At 38.8% G+C, this 20331-nt stretch overlaps 1 protein-coding gene across 1 annotated transcript; it reads left to right on the plus strand.

The window, feature by feature from the left end:
• The first annotated feature begins 4679 nt into the window (after window positions 1–4679).
• Ddx47 (DEAD-box helicase 47) lies at window positions 4680–18997 on the plus strand. The gene is made up of 12 exons (XM_046436295.2): window positions 4680–4825; window positions 5425–5518; window positions 9040–9228; window positions 9481–9552; window positions 9764–9882; window positions 11040–11111; window positions 11785–11901; window positions 12437–12583; window positions 13124–13261; window positions 15535–15605; window positions 16727–16856; window positions 18429–18997. Exons 1-12 carry the CDS (start codon window positions 4739–4741, stop codon window positions 18558–18560), a joined length of 1368 nt encoding a protein of 455 aa, XP_046292251.1. The 5' UTR covers window positions 4680–4738; the 3' UTR covers window positions 18561–18997.
• The last annotated feature ends 1334 nt before the right edge of the window (window positions 18998–20331 follow it).

A 20331-nucleotide genomic window follows, 5' to 3' on the forward strand; every position in this document is an offset into this window, starting at 1 on the left:
GCCAGAAGTTACCAGGGGACTCACAGGCTCTTACCTGACAGCAGCTGAGTGTTACTGGTCTGTCCCAGGTTTCACCTACATTTCTCACACCTTCCTTTTCTTCATCAAGCATGGTAAACCCAATGGCTTGAGTCCATGATACAGTAGTTCCTCCTTATCTGTGGTTTTGCTTTCTAGGTTTCAGTTACCAGTGGTCAATTGCATCCCCCATATATTAAATGAAACATTCCAGAAATAAGCAATTTACAAGTTTTAAATTGTGTGCCATTTCGATTAGCATGATAAACTCTCATGCTGTCTTACTCTGTCCTACCTGCGATGTGAATTATCCCCTTTTCTGGTATATCCACACTATACATGGTGTCTGCACATTTGTTACTCAGCAGTTCTCTGGGTTATCAATACTGTCACAGTATTGCAGTGCTTGTGTTAAAGTAAACCCTTGTTTTATGCAAAAATGACTCCAAAATGTAACAGTAGTGATGCTAGCAAGTTGAATATGTGAAAGAGGAGCCATGAGATCCTTCCTTTGATTTTCATCTTGCATTATCATGAGTTGCAAAAAGATATTTGGGAGGGAACACCATTTTCACATAACTTTTATTACAGTATATTGTTATAATTGTCATCTTTTATCATTAGATGAGTTTTTTTCTTACTGTGCCTAATTAAAAAACTAAATGTCATCATAGGTATGTACCTGTATGCACACACAGGGATGCATGTTTAGGAGAAAGCATATAAAGAGTTGAGTACTATCCACTGTTTCAGGAATCCACTGGGGGTGGATCTTGGAACATATCCTCCATGAATAAGGGGGAACTACTGTACTTTGGAGAACTAAAAGAAGAAAGAAAAAATAAAAGATTTAATTTATTTTTAGAGGTTAAAGAAAAAATGAACTTTTAAGTCAAAGAAGATATTTTAATATAATATTTGTCTTTATAGTAATACAGTTTTAATATGTGTGTCCTGTGTGTGTATATATATATATATATATATATATATATACACACACACATTTATATGTGTATATTTATATACTCTGTGTGTGTGTGTATCGGTGTGTGCATGCGCGCACACGCAGGAAGAGGCACACGAAGACAAAGGACCCGTGAAACCTTTTCAGAGTGAGATGGGATCAATGCTTAGATTTCTTCTGGAGCCAGGATATTGTTTCAGGCTTGCTTTTCTCACTTATCATTTTTAGTGTTTATTTAGATTTCCTTTTTAACCTTCCTCATTGTTCTGAAAGTACAGGATATGACATGGCTCAGTTACTAGAATGGATCTCTATTATTTCCGTGAACAAAATAGAATTATCCAGGCTGCTCCAAACCTGATAGAGATAGTCAAAAGCAGACAATGCTCTCAGCTGATGCGGATTTAATCTTTGGAACCCACCCGGTGGCTTCTGGATCAAAAGTAAAACGAGCTCCCAGCTGAGGGACAAGAGTTCTTTGGTGGACTCATCTAAGACTCTGTTATTATTGTAAAACCTGCTGCTCTGACATGGATTTGTTTCCGGTCGGGCGCTGGTCTAAGGAATGGCGTAATGCTGACGCTGCCCTCGGTGCATGCACATCCTCTGCATGGCTCTCAAAGCCTTGGGGACACTGGCACCAGAGGAAGTCTTAAAAATAGTCCATGTCGAATTGTCCAACAACAGACAAAGAGCCCTGCTGGGCTAAAACTGGGAGGGTTGTATATTAAAACAGCATTGAATGGCTAAATCAGTTCCCTCAGAAGCAACAGTTAATCCTCAGAAATCTTACTGCGTGGTTGTTTTTTCCTTTGTTTCGATTGGGCATTTTCAAGCTTCCCTCATTCCCCAGTCCTGCCTCTCCTTTCTTTCTTCAGCTCTTAAGTTCCCATTTTACTCTCCTGAATGAAGTCAGAGAATGAGTCTAAGATGAGCAAAATAAATATTTCAGCTGCTCCCTCTTTGTTTTTTTTTTGTGAAAATTTTGTGCAGCAGAGGAATTCTGAGTGTGATCGTGCAGATGAAAGCTATTCTTTTCTTTTTTCTTTTTGGTACTGGGGATTAAACTCAGCGGTACTCAATTACTAAGCCCTATACCGAGCTCTATTTTATATTTTATTTAGAGACAGGGTCTCACTGAGTTGCTTAGCGCCTCACTTTTGCTATGAAAGCTGTTTTTGATCATGTGAGATAATCTTCGGTAAAGTCACTGTCTTAGCTGCTGGGCAGGTACTTTCAGGAGCAATCACCTATGTTTGTGGGAGAAGAGCTGCTGCCCCTTCAAATGAATAAGTGAATGAAATACTGAATAAATGAATGAAATGAATAAATAATACTGTATTATCTGACTGTTCATATCTCTGTTAAAGTTCCTTCAAAGTTGTTTTTATTTGTCTGACATAAAACACTCCAGAGAAACTTACAAGAGACCAATTCAAATGGCCCAATCATTCTGATTCATTCTTTTTTGGGTGATCTAGAGTAAACTTTGCCCACCATAACAGTGAATTCTCCACCTAGAGGCATTCACAGCTGCCATTTTTATGAACAGGTAATATATGACCTTGAACTCAGGAATGTGCCCCCCTCTAACTTCTCTTGCTTGCTTGCTTGTTGTTGTTGTTGTTGTTTGGTACTCAAAGCAATGCCTCCTGAGTTGATGAATTACAGGCATGTACCACCACGCCCAGCTAAGTCCCTTGCTTTTTTTGATCAGGAGGCATTGCTTTGAGAATTATCTCTCATGCTTTCCTTACTGAAAGCAATAGACTTCCTTTCTTTCTGTGTGTCTCTCTCTTTTGGTATTGGGGATTGAAGCCTGGGGTGTTTTATCATTAAGCTACATGCCAAGTCCTTTTTATATTATATTTTTACATTTTGAGACAGGGTCTCTCTAAATTGCTGAGATCCTCTTGCCTCAGTCTTCTGAGTTGCTAGGATGCACCACCATGCCACCCTGGCTCCTCTGTTCACTCTCTTTCCTGATTGTACTTATTGACTCTGCACTCACCAAGGGGTGAGCCCAGTGTTTGGTCACAATTAGTGTGGGCCTCAAGAAGCTTGGCTTCTAGATGATGTGGTGGTGCAGAGCTGCAATCCCAAATACTTGGAAGGCTAGTGCAGGAGGATTGCAAGTTTGAGGCCAACCTCGAAGAAACTTAGGGAGAACCTGTTTCCAAAAAAAAAAAAAAAAAAAAAAGTACGCTTATATTTTAGTCTTGAACTTGGGCACATTTTTTTACCAGCTGGACTTAAGTACCTCACTTGCCAAACAAGAAGCACAAATTCCCACTATACTGTTCTGTGTAGTGTATAGGAAGTATAGGAAGAGGAAGAACTAGCTGACTTTCTTTAGGATCAGATGACTTCTGCTTATCCTAAAGAGTGTTATCCACTTTGGAGATCATCTTAAGTGGCCTAATTCCCAGTCCTAGGAAAGTGAAGAGGGTAACCACAGGGAAAGCAAAACAGAAGTGGAGTGCCAATACATACCTTTTATTATAGGGCTCTGCAGGATCTGACCTAAGCCGTCTTCTCCGACATCACCCTACCTTTTTCATTGTTGCAGACATCAAGGTGATTTCTAAATCAGGTCCTTTTTAGGAACAGGGCTGTGAAGGACCTCAGGCAATTCAGTTGAGATTATCACTATTCTTAGGTCAAAAACCACATTACCATCATGAGTCTCTCTTGCTTTGTATATTTATTCTCCTTTAACTGCAATTATTTTATTTCCAATTCCCCAATTTCCAATTTTGTTCTAATTCCTCTCCCACCATGGGTAACATTCTAAAATATTTCAAGTGTACCTACCATATATATGTGTGATGTCAGGTAGGCACATATTTTAAATATACACGATCTATTTTATGCTTTCCTCACGCAGCACTGGGTTTTTGAGATCTAACTATATTGTTAAGGGCATGCTTGTGCACATCACGTACACATTTCAACTACCAACTCTCCTCCCAGGGAGGTGCATCAGATTGCCTCCAACTTTCCACCTCTGAAAATAATGAACACCTACCATAGGAGTGCACTTGCTAAACACTGGACATGCAACACAGAGTAGTTAATTTGCCCCAGTAGTGGCTGATGGCTTTCCAGAAGAGCCTCACTGGCTTTCGGGCCTTTGTACTTGCAGTTCCTCAATATGGAATAATTGGCCCCCAGGCCTTTAAAGGGCTTTCTCCTGCTCATCAGCAAGGTCTCACTTCAAATATCACTGCCTCAGAGAGGCCTTTCCAATCTTCCTGTTATCCCTAAAACGTTCCCTCCCAAGGTCACACTTCCTTATTTTTCTAACATGTTGAATCATAGCACTTTTCACAAGTTTGAAGTGATCTGTGATCACTTATTTATTATGTCTTCCCTCCACAAGACACCACTAGGCATCTAGCATAGCCCTGGAATATGGAAGGCTCTTAAAAAATACTGAATAAATGAATGAAATGAATAAATAATACTGTGTTACCCGACTGTTCATCTCTCTACAGTTAGAAAATCGGGGACATACCAGGAAGACAGGTAGGGAAGGCTCTTTAGAAGGCACTTAAAGGGCAGCATGATCTGCCCTCAGCTTAGTTCCACAAGCCTACACGTTTACACCCACTATATTTCTGCAATTCTCCACCGGCCCGGAGCCTGCTGCAATCAGCCCGTAGGGGGCGCCGCAACACGCGGCCCGGGGAACACTAAAACTACATTTCCCAGCATTCCGCGTGCCCCCGCCCACTTCCGGAATCCGCGGGCAACATGGCGGCGTCCGAAGACCACGATTCTTCCAGTGAAGCTCCCCAGCCGGCGGTGGAGGAGGAGGAAACTAAGACATTTAAAGACCTGGTGAGAATGACAGATGCCGGCATCTCTTTTGTACTGTTGGCGCTAGGTTCAAGCAGGGAAAGGTTACTTTACATCCCAGCCAGTAGCGTGAACAAGCATTCGGGGCCTAGATTAGATTTCCCCCTAGAATTTCATAAGCTCGGCTTTGGACTGCGCTTCCTTGGCTCTCGAGTTTGGGTGGTGGGAGTTTACCTTCTCCACTTTTGCGGGGCGACGTTTGTTGTTTGCCCAGGAGATTGTATCTGAATCGGGTCTTTTTATAGATGGACTCTGGAGTTAGGTGTATCAACCAGGTTTGAATGTTAGCCCAGTCACTTATTGTGCCACACATTTCACGTGTAAATTGGGGAAAATATAAGTACTTACCTTGCAGAATTGTGATAATTAAATAAGGAAATTCACGTAAAACACTTGGCTTTGTCCTCGTTAAGTAGAAAGCATTCATTAAGTCGAGCTCAGAGGTGTGATATAGATTCTTGTTAACTCAAACATAAGGGGCTCTACATGTCACCAGAGAATGGCATCGATAAAGTCGTTTAAATAAAAGGGAGGTGAAGATGTACTGCTTTTTGCTAAGGTATGTTTTTCTGAATTCTAAGGGTGTAACAGATGTATTGTGTGAAGCTTGTGACCAGTTGGGATGGGCAAAGCCCACTAAGATCCAGATTGAAGCTATTCCTCTGGCTTTACAAGGTAGGTAGAAGTTAAATGTGTCCTGGTATGATTCAGTGAAGTTATATGCAGTTAAATAACACTGTTGAGAATGATTGCGTGTACATTTCAAATGAAGTAAAGGTATGGTCTCTAAAGAAGCAAAGTTTGGGCTTTTGAAAAAGTCATTTCTAAGTTTTGCAGGGTTTTTTTGTCATTTAGTAGTTAAAGGGATTTGTTCTGCTACAAATGTTGACTTTAAGAAAGAACTGGATTAAGTTGTACTAATGAGAAATTTATTAGAAATCATGAATCAATATATGCATACTTATGTATAAGAACACCTGAAACATACAGTCATGTGTTGCTTAATGAAGGGCATATTTTCTGGAAAATGTGTTGTTAAATGTTTTTGTTCTTGTGTGAACATCATATAGTGCACTTACATAAACCAAGGTGGTATAGCCTATTACACACCTAGGCAATATAGTATATGTGTCTTATGAGAGGTCCATTGGTTTTTTATGTCACATGACTATATATCTATGTCTGGAGGAGTTCACAGCTTTTATTGTGAAAGGTGCTTATTATATTTGCAGAAGAATGGGTAAAGTGCTTGTTGATGACTAGTGGAACTAAAACAAACAGGGTAAACTTTAATAGGAATAGAAGTAAAGTCCTAGATTCCTGAAGTGCCTTTTTTACAGGGTTAGAGAGGGTGGTAAAAGTAATCTGAGATATTGGCTAACTGAAATTCATTATGATCCTCACAGAAAGTGAGTAATTTGAGCAACATTACCTTAAGGAGAGGGGTTTTAGGGATCCCTTTAATCCTTTGAGAATCAAATAAAAAGGAAAATTTCATCCCCATTAAAAAAAAAAAAAGATCAAATGTGTCCTCAAAAAATATCAAATATAAAATTTTGTAAATAATTGTTGGACATGATAGGGCATGCTGGTAATGCCAGGGATTTGGAAGACTCAGGTAGGAGGGTAGCCTCAGTGGTTTGAGACCAACCTTGGTAATTTAGTGAGACCCCTTCTGCCCCCCACATACACTCTACAATAAAACAGGCCGAGGATGTAGCTCAGTGGTAATCCCCAGTACTGAAAAACAGTTTTGTTTTTTTTTTGCATATAATTTCAGCAAGTTCAAGGCTTTTCCTCCCTCATCCCTGAATTTCTCTTTTACAAGTTCCAGATTAAGAACTCCTGGTTAGCTCTAGAGAGAGAATAGTGCTTTGTACTAGTGAGAATATACATAAGATACTGTTTTTCTTAGGTTCGAAGACCACAGTTTTCAGGAATCAACTGAGGGGCAATGAGTGTGGTCAAGTATCAAGAATAGTCACAAATAGTTAAAGAACTGAGTGCATTTGATATGAAGTAGAGAAGTTTTGGCTTTAATGTTTTGAAGAGCTGTCATGTAGAAAAGTGGTTAGACTTATTCTGCATACATTTCTTTCTTTCATAAATAGTCACTATGGGGTATTTGATGTAAATATAAAGCACTGGAAGTTGAGAATTTTGCATTTTCCAGGAGTCTAATAAGGAGATAATGACAGATATGTTACAGGGTGAACAGGGACATAAAAAAGGTACATTCAAAATACACTGGTGTGGGCTGGAGTTGTGGCTCAGTGGTAGAGTGCTTGCCTAGCGTGTGCAAGGCCCTGGGTTCGGTTCTCAGCACCACATAAAAATAAGTAAATAAAACAAAGGTGAAAAAAAATACACTGGGGTGCTGGATGCAGTTGTGCATGCCTGTAATTCCTGCTACTCAGGAGGCTGAGGTGGGAAGATCACAACTTTGAGACCAGCCTGCACAACTTAGTGAGATAGTAGGGAGACCAACAGACAATGACTGACTGGAGGATGTAGCTCAGTGGTACATCATTTATGCTTGCCTTCATGAATAAGGCCCTGGCCCTGGATTCAGTTTCAGTACTGGGGGAAAAAGCCCTGGGGGAGAGTAATTCAATTTAACTGGAATGGATTAGAGAAAATTTATTTCATTTTTGTCTGGGGAGATTGGGAAGACTGAACCTTGAAGATGAATTAGAAGGATTTAACATTTAGATCTGATGGGAATGGACTTTCTAGTTATAGGGAATAGCTAGAAAAAAGCTAAGGAGGCTGGAAAACATGGGCAATGTATGGAGGTTTGTAAGCACTTTCACCATAGAGTAGTGAAAAAGTTTAGTAATTCATAATCTGGGGCCAGATTATAAAAGACTTGAATGCTGGGTAAAGAATTTGATCTATGTTTCATAGGCAGTAGAGTTTCTTGGAGGTTGTTTTTAGCAGAATGAAATTCTTAGAGTTGTACTCTTAGAAAATTGGTCTTATAGCTGTGTAAAATAATTTAGAAACAAGAACCTAGAGATTGGGAGACCAATAAAGAGGTCATTGCAATAATTTTGACAATAAATAATGGGTAGGTTTGTGGTAGTGAGAATGAAAAAGAGAAAATGATAGAAAAAGAATCTTGCATGATTTTATAGCCAGTTTAGGCAAATGAAAGGAAAGGGTGAGGAAATCGAAGATTAGAGCAAAGTGTCTAGGCAGTGGGTTTAGGACATATGTGTATCATTGATGTAGAAAGGAACATAGGAGGAAAAATAATTTCAGCAAAGATGAGTTCAGTTGGCAATAATTGATCTCAGATATCAGTGAAATAGAGTGATACACAATTGTAAGGAACAGGTCAAATTCAGGTTGCCTGAGAGAAAAGGGGTTTACACACAACATGATGCTTTCCAGATAACTGCTTTCTTAAAAGTTATAGAATCACAAAACAACATGAACAACTTGGTAGGGGCCATTACTCAATAGGAATTGTTTTTGTGCAGAGCTACCTCTGTGGGCTGCAGCCAGCCTAGAGAGAGTGGTCTTGTGAGTTAATTTCTGAAGTTGTGGCTTAAATGGTAATAACAAACTATGGTGATCTATTCTTAAGGAATTATTTGTGACATTCTCAGAATGCGCAGTATATGGCTTGTATTGTTAAGCTCCTGGGTTTATCCTTATGCCATCTTCCTGTAGAATAACATTGTCAAAACTTGTAGATGGCTTATGAATTTCCTTTTTAGCCTCATTCTTCCTTTCCCCATAATGCTTTGTGCTCAGCCACAGTGTACTTCTCACTCTTTCTTTGCTGTGTTCTTTGAAACTCCTTCTTTCCTCATGCAGGATTATTTTTCCTTCCTTTTATTGCTCACTTCCAGATTTAACTCATTCCTTACCCCTATTAGCTTGGCTCTCCCAGGCATTGAATTTCTTCTTCCTTTGCATTCTCACTGTATTTTGTAGGGACTTATATTAAAACTCTTATCAGCATTATGATGTATTTGTTTATTTGTCTATCTCACTTTTGGATTTTTGAGCTTGTCTAGGACAGGGACTATGTCTTTTCTATTTAGTCACTCTCCTTTGGTCTATAATTAATCATATAATTATAAATTGAGTGACTACTTTGTGTTCAGCATTATGTCATTGTAGAAAACATGGAAAGAGCACCGAGGGAATGTCCTTGTATTAGGTATTTTTGTTTTTTCTTCTAGGTCGTGATATCATTGGGCTGGCAGAAACTGGCTCTGGAAAAACAGGGGCCTTTGCTTTGCCCATCCTGAATGCTCTGCTAGAGACGCCCCAGCGTTTGTTTGCCCTCGTGCTCACCCCCACTCGGGAGTTGGCCTTTCAGATCTCAGAGCAGTTTGAAGCTCTGGGGTCCTCTATTGGAGTGCAGAGTGGTAAGTATCTATGAGGAAAGTAGTACTGCAGTGTCTTCACAAGTGGAGAATGAATGTGAAAAGAGAGTAGAAGAAAGTGTTGTTTTCTTGAGTTATTGATCTAAGTAACTGATGTATTTTAGCTTTTGGAAAAGAATTAATATTGAGGGGAGAACAAATATAAGTAGAAATCTAACATTGGCTTTAAAAGATATTTAGTAGACTATGGAAGAAACTAAGAATCTCTTTTCTAAGTTCTTTTTATTTCTGTAGCTGTGATTGTAGGTGGAATTGATTCAATGTCCCAGTCTTTGGCCCTGGCAAAGAAACCACATATAGTAATAGGTGAGTAATTGGCAAAGTCAAAAGACACTGGCAGTGATAAATTGGAAAAAAATCTACCAATGTTGGATGGAAAGACTTTGAGGAACATATTTTGGTAATTGTGTTTAGTTTTTTAATTTCTTAATTTTTTTGGTGGTTGTGATACGGGGAGATCACTTTCTTTTTGTCCTTGTTTGAAAACATTGCCCTTTTCCTCAACCTTTCTTGGTAGCAACTCCTGGCCGACTGATTGACCACTTGGAAAATACAAAAGGTTTCAATTTAAGAGCTCTCAAATACCTGGTCATGGATGAAGCAGACCGAATATTGAATATGGATTTTGAGACAGAGGTGAATTTTCAGTTGTTTTCCTCTTCTTAGAGTATCTCAAGGTCTCTGTTTCAAAATTTGGTTCCTTGCCCAGTGGCTTGGTGTACCAAGCCATAGGGCACCATGGCAGCCTCAGTTAACTTCAGCATTCCTCTGCCCTTTTTCCATTCTTAGTGTTTTTCATGTTCTTACTGCCTTAGTTCCTGCTTAATTTTAGAACATGGTTCAATTCTTTCTTCAGAGATGAGAAGTGTTTCTTTTCCCCATTTTATTTGATTTAGACCTCTCCTATAATCTGCTACACGAGTAGCCCTGGCTTCATGAAAGAAGGTTCGATTCATGAGTAATTGCTAGGGAGTTTTAAATTAAAGAGACAAGACTCTTATTACCTTTAATACCAGCTCCGGGACGGCTTCTAGCTCCCACCTCCAGCCACCTAATGCGGTGGCGAGGTTTACAGAAGAGACGAGAGAGAGAGAGAGAGAGAGAGAGAGAGAGAGAGAGAGAGAGAGAGAGAGAGAGAGAGAGAGAGAGGGGGAGAGAGGGGGGGAGGGAGGGAGGGGGAGAGGGAGAGAGAGAGGAGAGGGAGAGAGAGAGAGAGGAGAGAGAGAGAGGTTTTATTGGGGAACAAAAACTTCCGGGGAAAATCCCATCCAATGAAGGTTAAGTGGGGCAGCATCCCAAGGTCAAGGGCAACGATTGGGTCTTCAGAGCAGTGGCCGGGCACGCCTCTGCATGGACAAGCCCTCGGACCTGGAAAAGGGTGGGAAAAGCTCTAACACAGCTGTGTCTAAGTGCCTCTCACCCGCCAGGGAGGTAACTCAAATCAAGTGCGAGGATGGCCTCCCACACTATAAAACTTGAAATGTCTTCATTTTCTTTAATAACCCGCTCAACATAGTGAGTCATCAAATCTACCAATTTAAACTCTAATAAGAGAGTTTCTAATCTACCAACTTAAACTCTTTTCTCTGAATAATGTTATTTTTTTTTTATAACATCTGGTATGACATGAAAATAGCAAATATTCAGTAAATTCTAGCTGAATTGAAGGTTGAGTCCCAGATCCCCACAGTGATGTTTTTAGTTTCTTAGTCTCCACCTCCTTCACTATCTGGAGGATTTGTCGTTGTCCAGTCTAAATGTCAGTTTGGCAACCATACCTCTTTGTGCTTCAGGTTGACAAGATCCTCAAAGTGATCCCCCGAGATCGGAAAACATTTCTTTTCTCTGCTACCATGACCAAAAAGGTAAAATTTGCTTGGACATATGTTTTCTTCTTTATAAGAATTGACACGTAAAAACAATAATCACAACAATAGTAAAAATACATAAAAGTAAAAATAGAGTATTTAGGAATTAGCATACTATTTCAGGGTGGCCAGCTCCTCGCCTGGGCAGTTTTTGCTCAGGACGGGATGAACCACCTGAGAAAATGAAAGTCTGAAATAGTGAAGAATTAAGAGTCAGAGTCAGAGCCAGAAAATAGTTTTAAAAAGCAGAGCTCATGATAGTTTCCTGTAGTCCATATAGGAGCTGGAAAATGCTAGCAGTTAGAAAATGGCTCCTGTTCATTATTTAAGGGAGTACAGGGATAAGATTTCAGCAGGAGGAGTCTTGCTTCTCAGTATGACAGGGGGCTTGCAGCCAGCAGGTTGACTGGTATCTTGGCAGGCTATAGCCATCAGAGAGGCTGTGTGTCTGTGTGGTTCCAGTGGGTCACCCCAACTCCAGTGCAGTGTTGAACCTGTGGCAGAGCTGTATAGGGATTCACATGTATTTGGGTAGTCTCACCAGCAGGTTTGCTGCTGGGAGTTCCTGGATACCAGATTTTCCTAATCAGTGGCTTCCATGCTGATTTGGTTCATGCACAGTTCACAGATGACTTCCAATAGCATACCATTCTAGATTTCCTTTCTCTAGGTGCAGAAACTTCAGCGAGCAGCTCTGAAGAATCCTGTAAAATGCGCTGTTTCCTCTAAATACCAGACAGTTGAAAAGTTACAGCAATATTACCTTTTTATTCCCTCTAAATTCAAGGTAAAGTATTTACTTTGATCATTCCTGCCTTGCCCTCTCCTCACAAAGGCATCTGAAAATATGCCAACTTTGATAAGTTGAGAGCTGTGGTACAGGTTGGAGTCCTCTCTATTTGTCTTAGAGTGCATGTTGTAATTATATTTACCACAGATAAGTCAAACATTTCAGGAATTCACAATATACTAAATCACAACAATGAATTCCTGGTATAATGAGATAATTCCTTCCCAGCTCCATATTTTAGGTAATTTTTACTTTATTGTGTGCCTTTTTTGTAAAAGCTATCCCAGATTATGTGCTTTTAATATAAGAACTTTTCCTGGTTGCTGAGTGTAGCTCTCCTTGTGCTTAACCTCAGGCTGTGTTGGGGATGCATGGTTGACAAAGGTCATAGTCCTGATTAAAAAATGCAAAGCTGGCATCTGGTGGTCTGGATAATTGAGAAACACTTATAGGCTTAGTCTTTCCTTAATGAATATGCCAGGTATCCAATCTTTCTTCCAGATTCAATTACATATATTGTTTTGTAACTTAGGATACCTACCTGGTTTATATTCTAAATGAATTGGCTGGAAACTCCTTTATGATATTCTGCAGCACGTGTAATAACACTCAGAGAACAGCTTTGCTACTCCGAAATCTTGGATTTACTGCTATCCCCCTCCATGGACAGATGAGTCAGGTAAGGATTCTTTGGCATCACTGGTGGCATGAGAAGGATAAACTTTATAATAATAGATTTATATGATAAGGACAAATAGCATTAATGCCTGTAATTATTGTAATTTTATGGGCTTTGAAGTATTGCTCTGGATGCTTACTTTCCCCTCTCAGGATAACAGAAGGCTCAGATTATAATATTTTATAGGTAGTTTGCAAGCTATTTGAGTTGATTTATTCTGCCTAGTGGTAATAATGATTCTCTGGTCTCTAAAGACATTTAATAAATTATTTTCCAATTATCTTTCTGTCACTTTAAACAATCCCTATTTTGTATTGCTGTTTTTAGCCTACATCTTAAATATTTTTTGTTGCTTCTGTATTTCTGTTTTAATCTGCAAAGCCTCATTCTGGACTTAACAGGGAAAAAACTTTTAAAAAATTTTATTGCTTAGTTCTTGTATTTAGTGTGTCTATTTGGTATATTTTATATGTCTTATATTCCAAGATTCCTTTGTTTTCTCAGAGTAAAATTCTGCTCATTTTCTTTTCATCATCTCAGAGCAAGCGCCTAGGATCCCTTAATAAGTTTAAGGCGAAGGCTCGTTCCATTCTTCTGGCAACTGATGTTGCAAGCAGAGGTTTGGACATACCTCATGTGGATGTAGTGGTCAACTTTGACATTCCAACTCATTCCAAGGTGAGTCCTATTGCTGACGTGACTTTCTATTCTCAAAATTTATTTTTGTTCTTGTTTTTTCCTTTCAATATTTTTTTTAATAGTTTTTTTTTTTTTAAAAGAGAGAGAGAATTTTTTAATATTTATTTTTTAGTTTTCGGTGGACACACATCTTTGTTTCATTTTTATGTGGTGCTGAGGCTGGAACCCAGCACCCCTGCGCATGTCAGGCGAGCGCATTACGGCTTGAGCCACATACCCAGCTCATCCTTTCCATATTTTTAATATTTATTATTTAGTTGTAGTTGGACACAATACCTTTATTTTTATTTATTTTTATGTGGTGCTAAGGATCGAACCCAGGGCCTTGCACATGCTAGGCGAGTGCTCTACCATTGAGCCACAACCCCAGCCCACCTTTCCATTTAAAAAAAAAAAATAGTTATAGATGGACATGATATATTTTGTTTATTTTTATGTAGTGCTAAGTATCGAACCCAGTGCCTCACTTGTGAGAGGCAAGTTCTCTACCACTGAGGTACAACCCCCGCCCCTTTCTACATTTTTTCATTGGTGCATTATAGCTGTACATATTGATAGGATTTGTTGTTGCATATTTGTACATACACACAATATAACAATATTATTTCGCCAGTATCACTCCTCAGCACTTCTCCCTCCCTTCCCTTTACCTACCCGCTGATCCTTTTTCCTCTATTGATCTTCCTTTGATTTTCATGAGATCCAAAGTTTTTTCTGTTTTTTTTTTTTAATATATTTTTAGTTGCTGATGGACCTTTATTTTATTCATTTCTTTATATGTGGTGCTGAAAATCAAACCCATTGCCTCACATATGGGAGGCAAGCACTCTGCCACTGAGCCACAACCCACCCCCCAAAGTTTATTTCTTAAATAATAATTTCCGTTTTCCCTTAGTTATAATGTAGGAATGTAGGGATTTTTTTTTTTTTTTGTCCTGGAATAGTTAAGTATCAAAAATTGAGAAAGCGGGCTGGGGATATAGCTCAGTTGGTAGAGTGCTTGCCTCACATGCACAAGGCCCTGGGTTTAGTCCCCAGCAACACACACACACACACACGCACACACACACACACACACACACACACACACTATGAGAAAGTGCTAGATTTTTTTTGGGGGGGGGTATTGGGTCTTAAATCCAAGAGCATTTTGTCACTGAGCTGTATCCCCAACCCTTTTTAATTTTAATTTTGTGGCAGAGTTTTGCTCAGTTGCTTAGGGCCTTGCTGAGTTACTGAGGCTAACCTTGAACCTGTGAATCTCCTGTGTCAGCCTCCCAAGTTGCTAGGATTACAGTGGAGTACCACTGCACCTAGCCAAAAGCTTTTGATATATTAATTCTTATCATCTTGAAAATGCCTATGAATGTAATATTAATAAATATGAATGAAGGTGGCCAAGGAGAGTTATTAGATGCTCATGGGAGGGTAGATGCCGCATATGCTAATCTATGTCAATTTCATTTCTTGTGTGTGTGTGTGTGTTACTGAGGATCAAACTTGTTCTACCACTGAGTTGCACCCCAGCTCTCAATCTCATTTCTTTAGAAATGGCAGCTTTGCATTCTTCTTAGTGTCTTAGTTTCTTAATGTTGGCATCATTAATATTTTGGGGCAGTGAATTCTTTGTTGTGGGGCTTGTTCTTTGCATATAGTATGCCTAACATTCCTGGTCTCTATTTGCTAGACAGCAGTATCACGCAGTTTTAGTTATGACAATCAGAAATGTTTCCAGACATTGCCAAATGTTCCTTGGGGATGTTAGAATCACTCCAGGTTGAACTTTACTTTTCTTTTTTTTTGTTTTTCTTTTTATCTCTTGGCTTTGTATTTAAGTGATGTAGATAAGATGCTGTCTCATTTGATTTTCATGGTACAAGTTTGGACATGCATTTCTATTTCTGTTTTATAGATAGAAACCAAGCTTCAGACAAGTAGGTGATTTGCAGAGTAGCTGGAGGATGGCAAAATCTCTAGATCCAGTGTTGCTTTTCTTTATACCACATTGCTATAACCATGCAGATATTCTTTGTAGACTTATCGTTCTATTAAAAAAAAAAGAAGCATTGGATCAATTTTGCCTTACAAGAAGAATGAAAAAGATAAAATATATTTGTTTCAACTAATTGCCCAAGCCATTTTCTTCATGTTCTAATATGAATCTGTTTTTTTCAAAGGTTTGCAACCAGATTGTATATATGCATCTTATTACTCATAATCTATATAATTTGAATTCACCCTTTTTGTTCCAGGATTATATCCACCGTGTAGGTCGAACTGCTAGAGCTGGGCGCTCTGGAAAGGCAATTACTTTTGTCACACAGTAAGTAAATCACCTTTGGAGCAGAGCAAAAGAAAAAGTGTAGAGACAAGAGCAGAATGCCAAAAGAGTATCAAAGAGCCAGACTGACTTGGAACCTTGCTCTATCATTTATGGTACTAATCACTTAAACTTCCTTCTTGTGGTTTTCATATTTCTAAATATGGAAATAATAGTACCAATCTAGCATGGTTTTGGTGAAAAGTGGCTATGATATATGTAAAAGATCTAGTATAGTGTTTGGTTTATAGAAGTACCTACAATAAGCAGCACATTTCAACAGCTAGAACTGGGGAGTAATGACTTTTCCCTGTGTTCAGAAAGTATTAAAATATAACTACGTCTTGTCTTTTTGAAAAAGGAACAAGTTTTTGGATGGCATTAGAGCAGATTATGCTAAGTGAAGCTAGCCAATCCCTAAAAAACAAATGCCAAATGTCTTCTTTGATATAATGAGAGCAACTAAGAACAGAGCAGGGAGGAAGAGCAGGAGGAAAAGATTAACATTAAACAGAGACATGAGGTGGGAGGGAAAGGGAGAGAAAAGGGAAATTGCATGGAAATGGAAGGAGACCCTCATTGTTATACAAAATTACATATAAGAGGTTGTGAGGGGAATGGGAAAAAAAAACAAGGAGAGAAATGAATTATAGTAGATGGGGTAGAGAGAGAAGATGGGAGGGGAGGGGGGATAGTAGAGGATAGGAAAGGTAGCAGAATACAACAGTTACTAATATGGCATTATGTAAAAATGTGGATGTGTAACCAATGTGATTCTGCAATCTGTATTTGGGGTAAAAATGGGAGTTCATAACCCACTTGAATCTAATGTATGAAATATGCTATGTCAAGGGCTTTGTAATGTTTTGAACAACCAATAAAAAAAAGAAAAAGGAACAAGTTTTTAATCTATTCAAGACTATTCTGTGAGTAAAGAATACCTTGGGTGATTTTCTCGTGGATCAGGCACAAAGATTACACTTAACCAGTACATAGAAAGAGAAAACATATTCATTAGTGTTAAAACTGTAACTCATATTGCAACCTCTCATAATATCATATTGTTTGGGAATAGGCATCTGCATTATCAGCCAACAAAAGCCATGTCGATCTTCCTTCCTCAGGTATGATGTGGAACTCTTTCAGCGCATAGAACACTTAATTGGGAAGAAACTGCCTGTCTTTCCAACACAGGATGATGAGGTTATGATGTTGACAGAAAGAGTGACTGAAGCCCAAAGATTTGCCCGAATGGTGTGCATCTTATTCTCTTTTTCACTAGCCTCTCTGCAAATGATAATGACTTGCCAGATGTTTTATTATATTAATCCTAATAATAATCTGCAGGAGTTGGACATTATTTTTATTCCAAATTTTAGATGAGCAAGGACAGAGATGAGAGAAAGTTGATTTTAGACCACATCATTGAATCAGGTTTTGTTTGAACTTAATCTGACCAGGGTGACACATTCCCAGCTACTGTTCATGTTTCACATGAGGCAAAAAAACCATCAGACATGGGGGTCAGAAGGCCTAGCTTTTGACTGTGAGCTTAGACATTTTGCTTAGCCTCTCAGAATCAGTTCCTTACATATAAATTTGAAAGTAATACTTGCCTTCAATATCTATGGTGTTTTATGAGCACCAGATAAGCTACTATAAACTAAATAAATACTAGTAGTTACAGTAGCAGTGTAGTGGTAATTAGAAGGTTATAGAAGATTCTAGTGCTCTTTATTGGAGTTCTAGTTTGAGATATGGAGAAACTTTCTCCACTGATTGCTTTCTGAGTAGCTGGTGTACAGATTTGTTTTTCTGCCCACGTGAAAATTTTTATTTGGTATTTTGTTTATGAAAGTGCTGTTTGAGCCAAATGTGGTGGCACACTCCTGTAATCCCAGCTTTAGGAGACTGAGGTATAAGGATCACAAGTTTGAGGTCAGCCTGGGCAATTTAGTAAGACCCTGTTTAAAAAATAAAAGGGGCTGGGGATGTAGCTCAGTGGTAGAGTGCTCCTGGGTTCAACCTAGTTACCCATCTCTGCACCCACTGCTCACTACAGAAGTGCTATCTATGCACTGGGAAAAAAAAATTCAGAAAATACAGAAAAGATTAAAGTCGTAAATAAAATGGTAAACCATCCTCCATTGAGAATCATTGATAGCACCCAGCTCTTTTTTCTTTTTTCACCTATGATTAGAATTTATCTATTTATATATGATTAGCATTTTTCTATTTCAACAAGTATAGATCCATGTGATCGTCTTTTTGTCTCCACTTCCACCCTCTTGCCCCCCATGTAATCATTTCTTAATGGCTGCAAAGAATTCCATCATATATTATGTAACATGATTTACATTGATGGATGTAACTTTTTCCATTTCTATTTCATCTAGTTTTTTCTATTTTAACTAGTACTATATTGCACGTTCTAGTATGTATAGCATTGCATACTTGTCCTGTTTGCTGAGAGTAAATTCCTAGAAGTGGAATTCTTGGGCCCAGGAGTTCATGCTGCTAAAATTTGAGTTCATATGGGATGCCAGATTGCCCCCAAGAAAAGCTTCATTAGGTCTTATGATCAGTGATGGTATTTTCAATACTAGTTATTACCCTTCTCAAAACTTTGTCAATCTGTTGTATGAAAATAGTAGCTTATTATTTTATTTTTTTTGGTTTCATTACTGATAAGATTAACATTTTAGCATCTTTGTAGTTGGGTATTATTCTTTGCTAGTATCTGGTTTGGGGAGTTACTCAATATTTGAAGGATGGGACTAGTGACAGTTACTCATTTTTGGTTGCATCCTTTCTGTTTTCCTGTAGGAGTTAAGGGAACATGGAGAAAAGAAGAAACGCAAGCGAGAAGATGCTGGAGATAATGATGATACAGAGGGTGCTCTTGGTGTCAGGAACAAAGTGGCTGGAGGGAAAATGAAGAAACGGAAAGGCCGTTAATCACTTTTATAAAGACTTGAGTTCTGCTCTGTAAAATGAGATCACTGAAAAGAATGAAATCCCTCCTTAGAGTTCCTCAGACTGAGATCGGTTCCAATTATGTCCAGAAGCTGCTCAACAAATGGAGTGCTCATTCCCCTCTGAGTATTGGGGTGTCATTGCTGCAGGATAATTTTACAGTGCTGATGACAAGATTGTTGGCAAGACTTTCTGCTCTTCAGCTTTGATTCCCTGCTCACAATATGATGTGCTCTTCTGTCACTTCACGAAGACCTTTTGCTTTTTCGGCTGCAAGTCAAGGACTGGGTTAATGAAGTACACAACCTGTAACTGTCAAGGGAGGAGGCTGGGACATCCATAAGTGAGATTAAGACATTGGAGCTTATACTTCATTATACCCAATGTGAAACAATAAATTTAAATATTTTTTTATTTTATTTTTTGGTTCTGGGGATTGAACCCAGGGCACTTTACCCTTTAGCTACATCCTTAGTCCTTTTTATTTATTTATTCATTCTTTTTAAATTTTTGATACGGTCTTACTAAGTTGTTTAAGGCTTTGCTAAGTGGCTAAGGTTGGCTTTGAACTTGTAATCCTCTTGCTTCAGCCTTCTCAGCCTGTAATCCACTGGGTTTACAGGAATGCAGCACCACACCCAGCTACGTATTATTTTTAAGTTTCAAAATCCTTAAGACCTTGATATTAAAGGGCTTTATAGATTTAAATAAGATCTTGCTAATAGATAAGAATCTGACAGTGGTGGTTATGTAGCAAATTCATTGGTTGTCCTTAATTTAAGGTAAACATTATAAGTTTAAAAAAAAATCAACAAAGAAAAAAGGTGATGGATGGTTTTGAAAGGAAAGGAGGTCTTACTTGAAAGGAGTTTTTTTTTTTTTTTGGGGGGGGGGAATGGAACAAAGTCCATCAGACTGCAAAAATCTTTAGATCCCTAAATAAATTCACTTCCCTGGCTTCCTGAATTAAACAAGTGGTTAGAAAGACTGGTTTCTTATTTAGACTTACCCTCGATGCTGAGAGTAAAATCAGGATGCATCAGAAATGTAGGATAGGCCAGGCATGGTGGTACACGCCTGTAATATCAGCAGCTCAGGAGGCTGAAGCAGAAGGATCTCAAGTTTGAGAATAGCCTGGGCAACTTAGAGAGACTGTCTCAAAAGGGCTGGGAGTACAGCTCAGTGGTTCAATCCCTGTATTACAAAAAAAAAGTTGGGTAATTCTAAGTGATTTCATTAACTTGTAATTGGTGCCTATTCTTTTGTCCCCATCTGCTGGGTGATTGGATTCAGATATAGAGCTGGGTTCTTTGTCCCTTCGAGGAAATAGACACTGGGACTGGAGGGGCTTGGTGGAAAGAGGAGGGCTTTCAGAAATCAGGAACAACTTTGAACTTCCCAGTCATGAAGAGTTTTGTGTTCTGAGGCCTTTTACATGACCATGATGCCTAATAAGTTTTGCTGACTATCAGTTTTATTAGAGGATTTGATTGTTGAGTGGCAGAGCCAGAGCTAAGTAAGAGATTCCAAAGAATCGTTGTGATAGATTAAGATTGAAAATGAGATTTGGAATTGAGTTTTTGAAAATGGAATTTGAGAAACTTTTGAAGGAAAGGGTGTACCCCAAATGTTATATTTCTTCAAGTATCTGGTGAGAAAAGTAGAAGGTCATGTTTGACCGTAAGTGTGTTGTATGTTGTTCACTGCAGGAAGATTTTTAGAGAGAGGATGCTTTTTACTACAAATGTATCCT

The sequence above is a fragment of the Marmota monax genome, unplaced genomic scaffold, assembly GCF_021218885.2.
Source record: "Marmota monax isolate L192 unplaced genomic scaffold, Marmota_monax_Labrador192_F-V1.1 WCK01_AAM20220418_F8-fsc00012, whole genome shotgun sequence".
In the NCBI taxonomy this organism is placed as follows: Eukaryota; Metazoa; Chordata; class Mammalia; order Rodentia; family Sciuridae; genus Marmota; species Marmota monax.

What these genes read in the sequence shown, in the direction of transcription:
- Ddx47 (XM_046436295.2), top strand. Translation starts at nt 4,739, where the DNA reads ATGGCGGCGTCCGAAGACCACGATTCTTCCAGTGAAGCTCCCCAGCCG. An exon ending in CTGCTACCATGACCAAAAAG is followed by an intron (nt 11,112 to 11,784) that starts GTAAAATTTGCT and finishes TCCTTTCTCTAG; the next exon opens with GTGCAGAAACTTCAGCGAGC. An exon ending in CCCAAAGATTTGCCCGAATG is followed by an intron (nt 16,857 to 18,428) that starts GTGTGCATCTTA and finishes GTTTTCCTGTAG; the next exon opens with GAGTTAAGGGAACATGGAGA.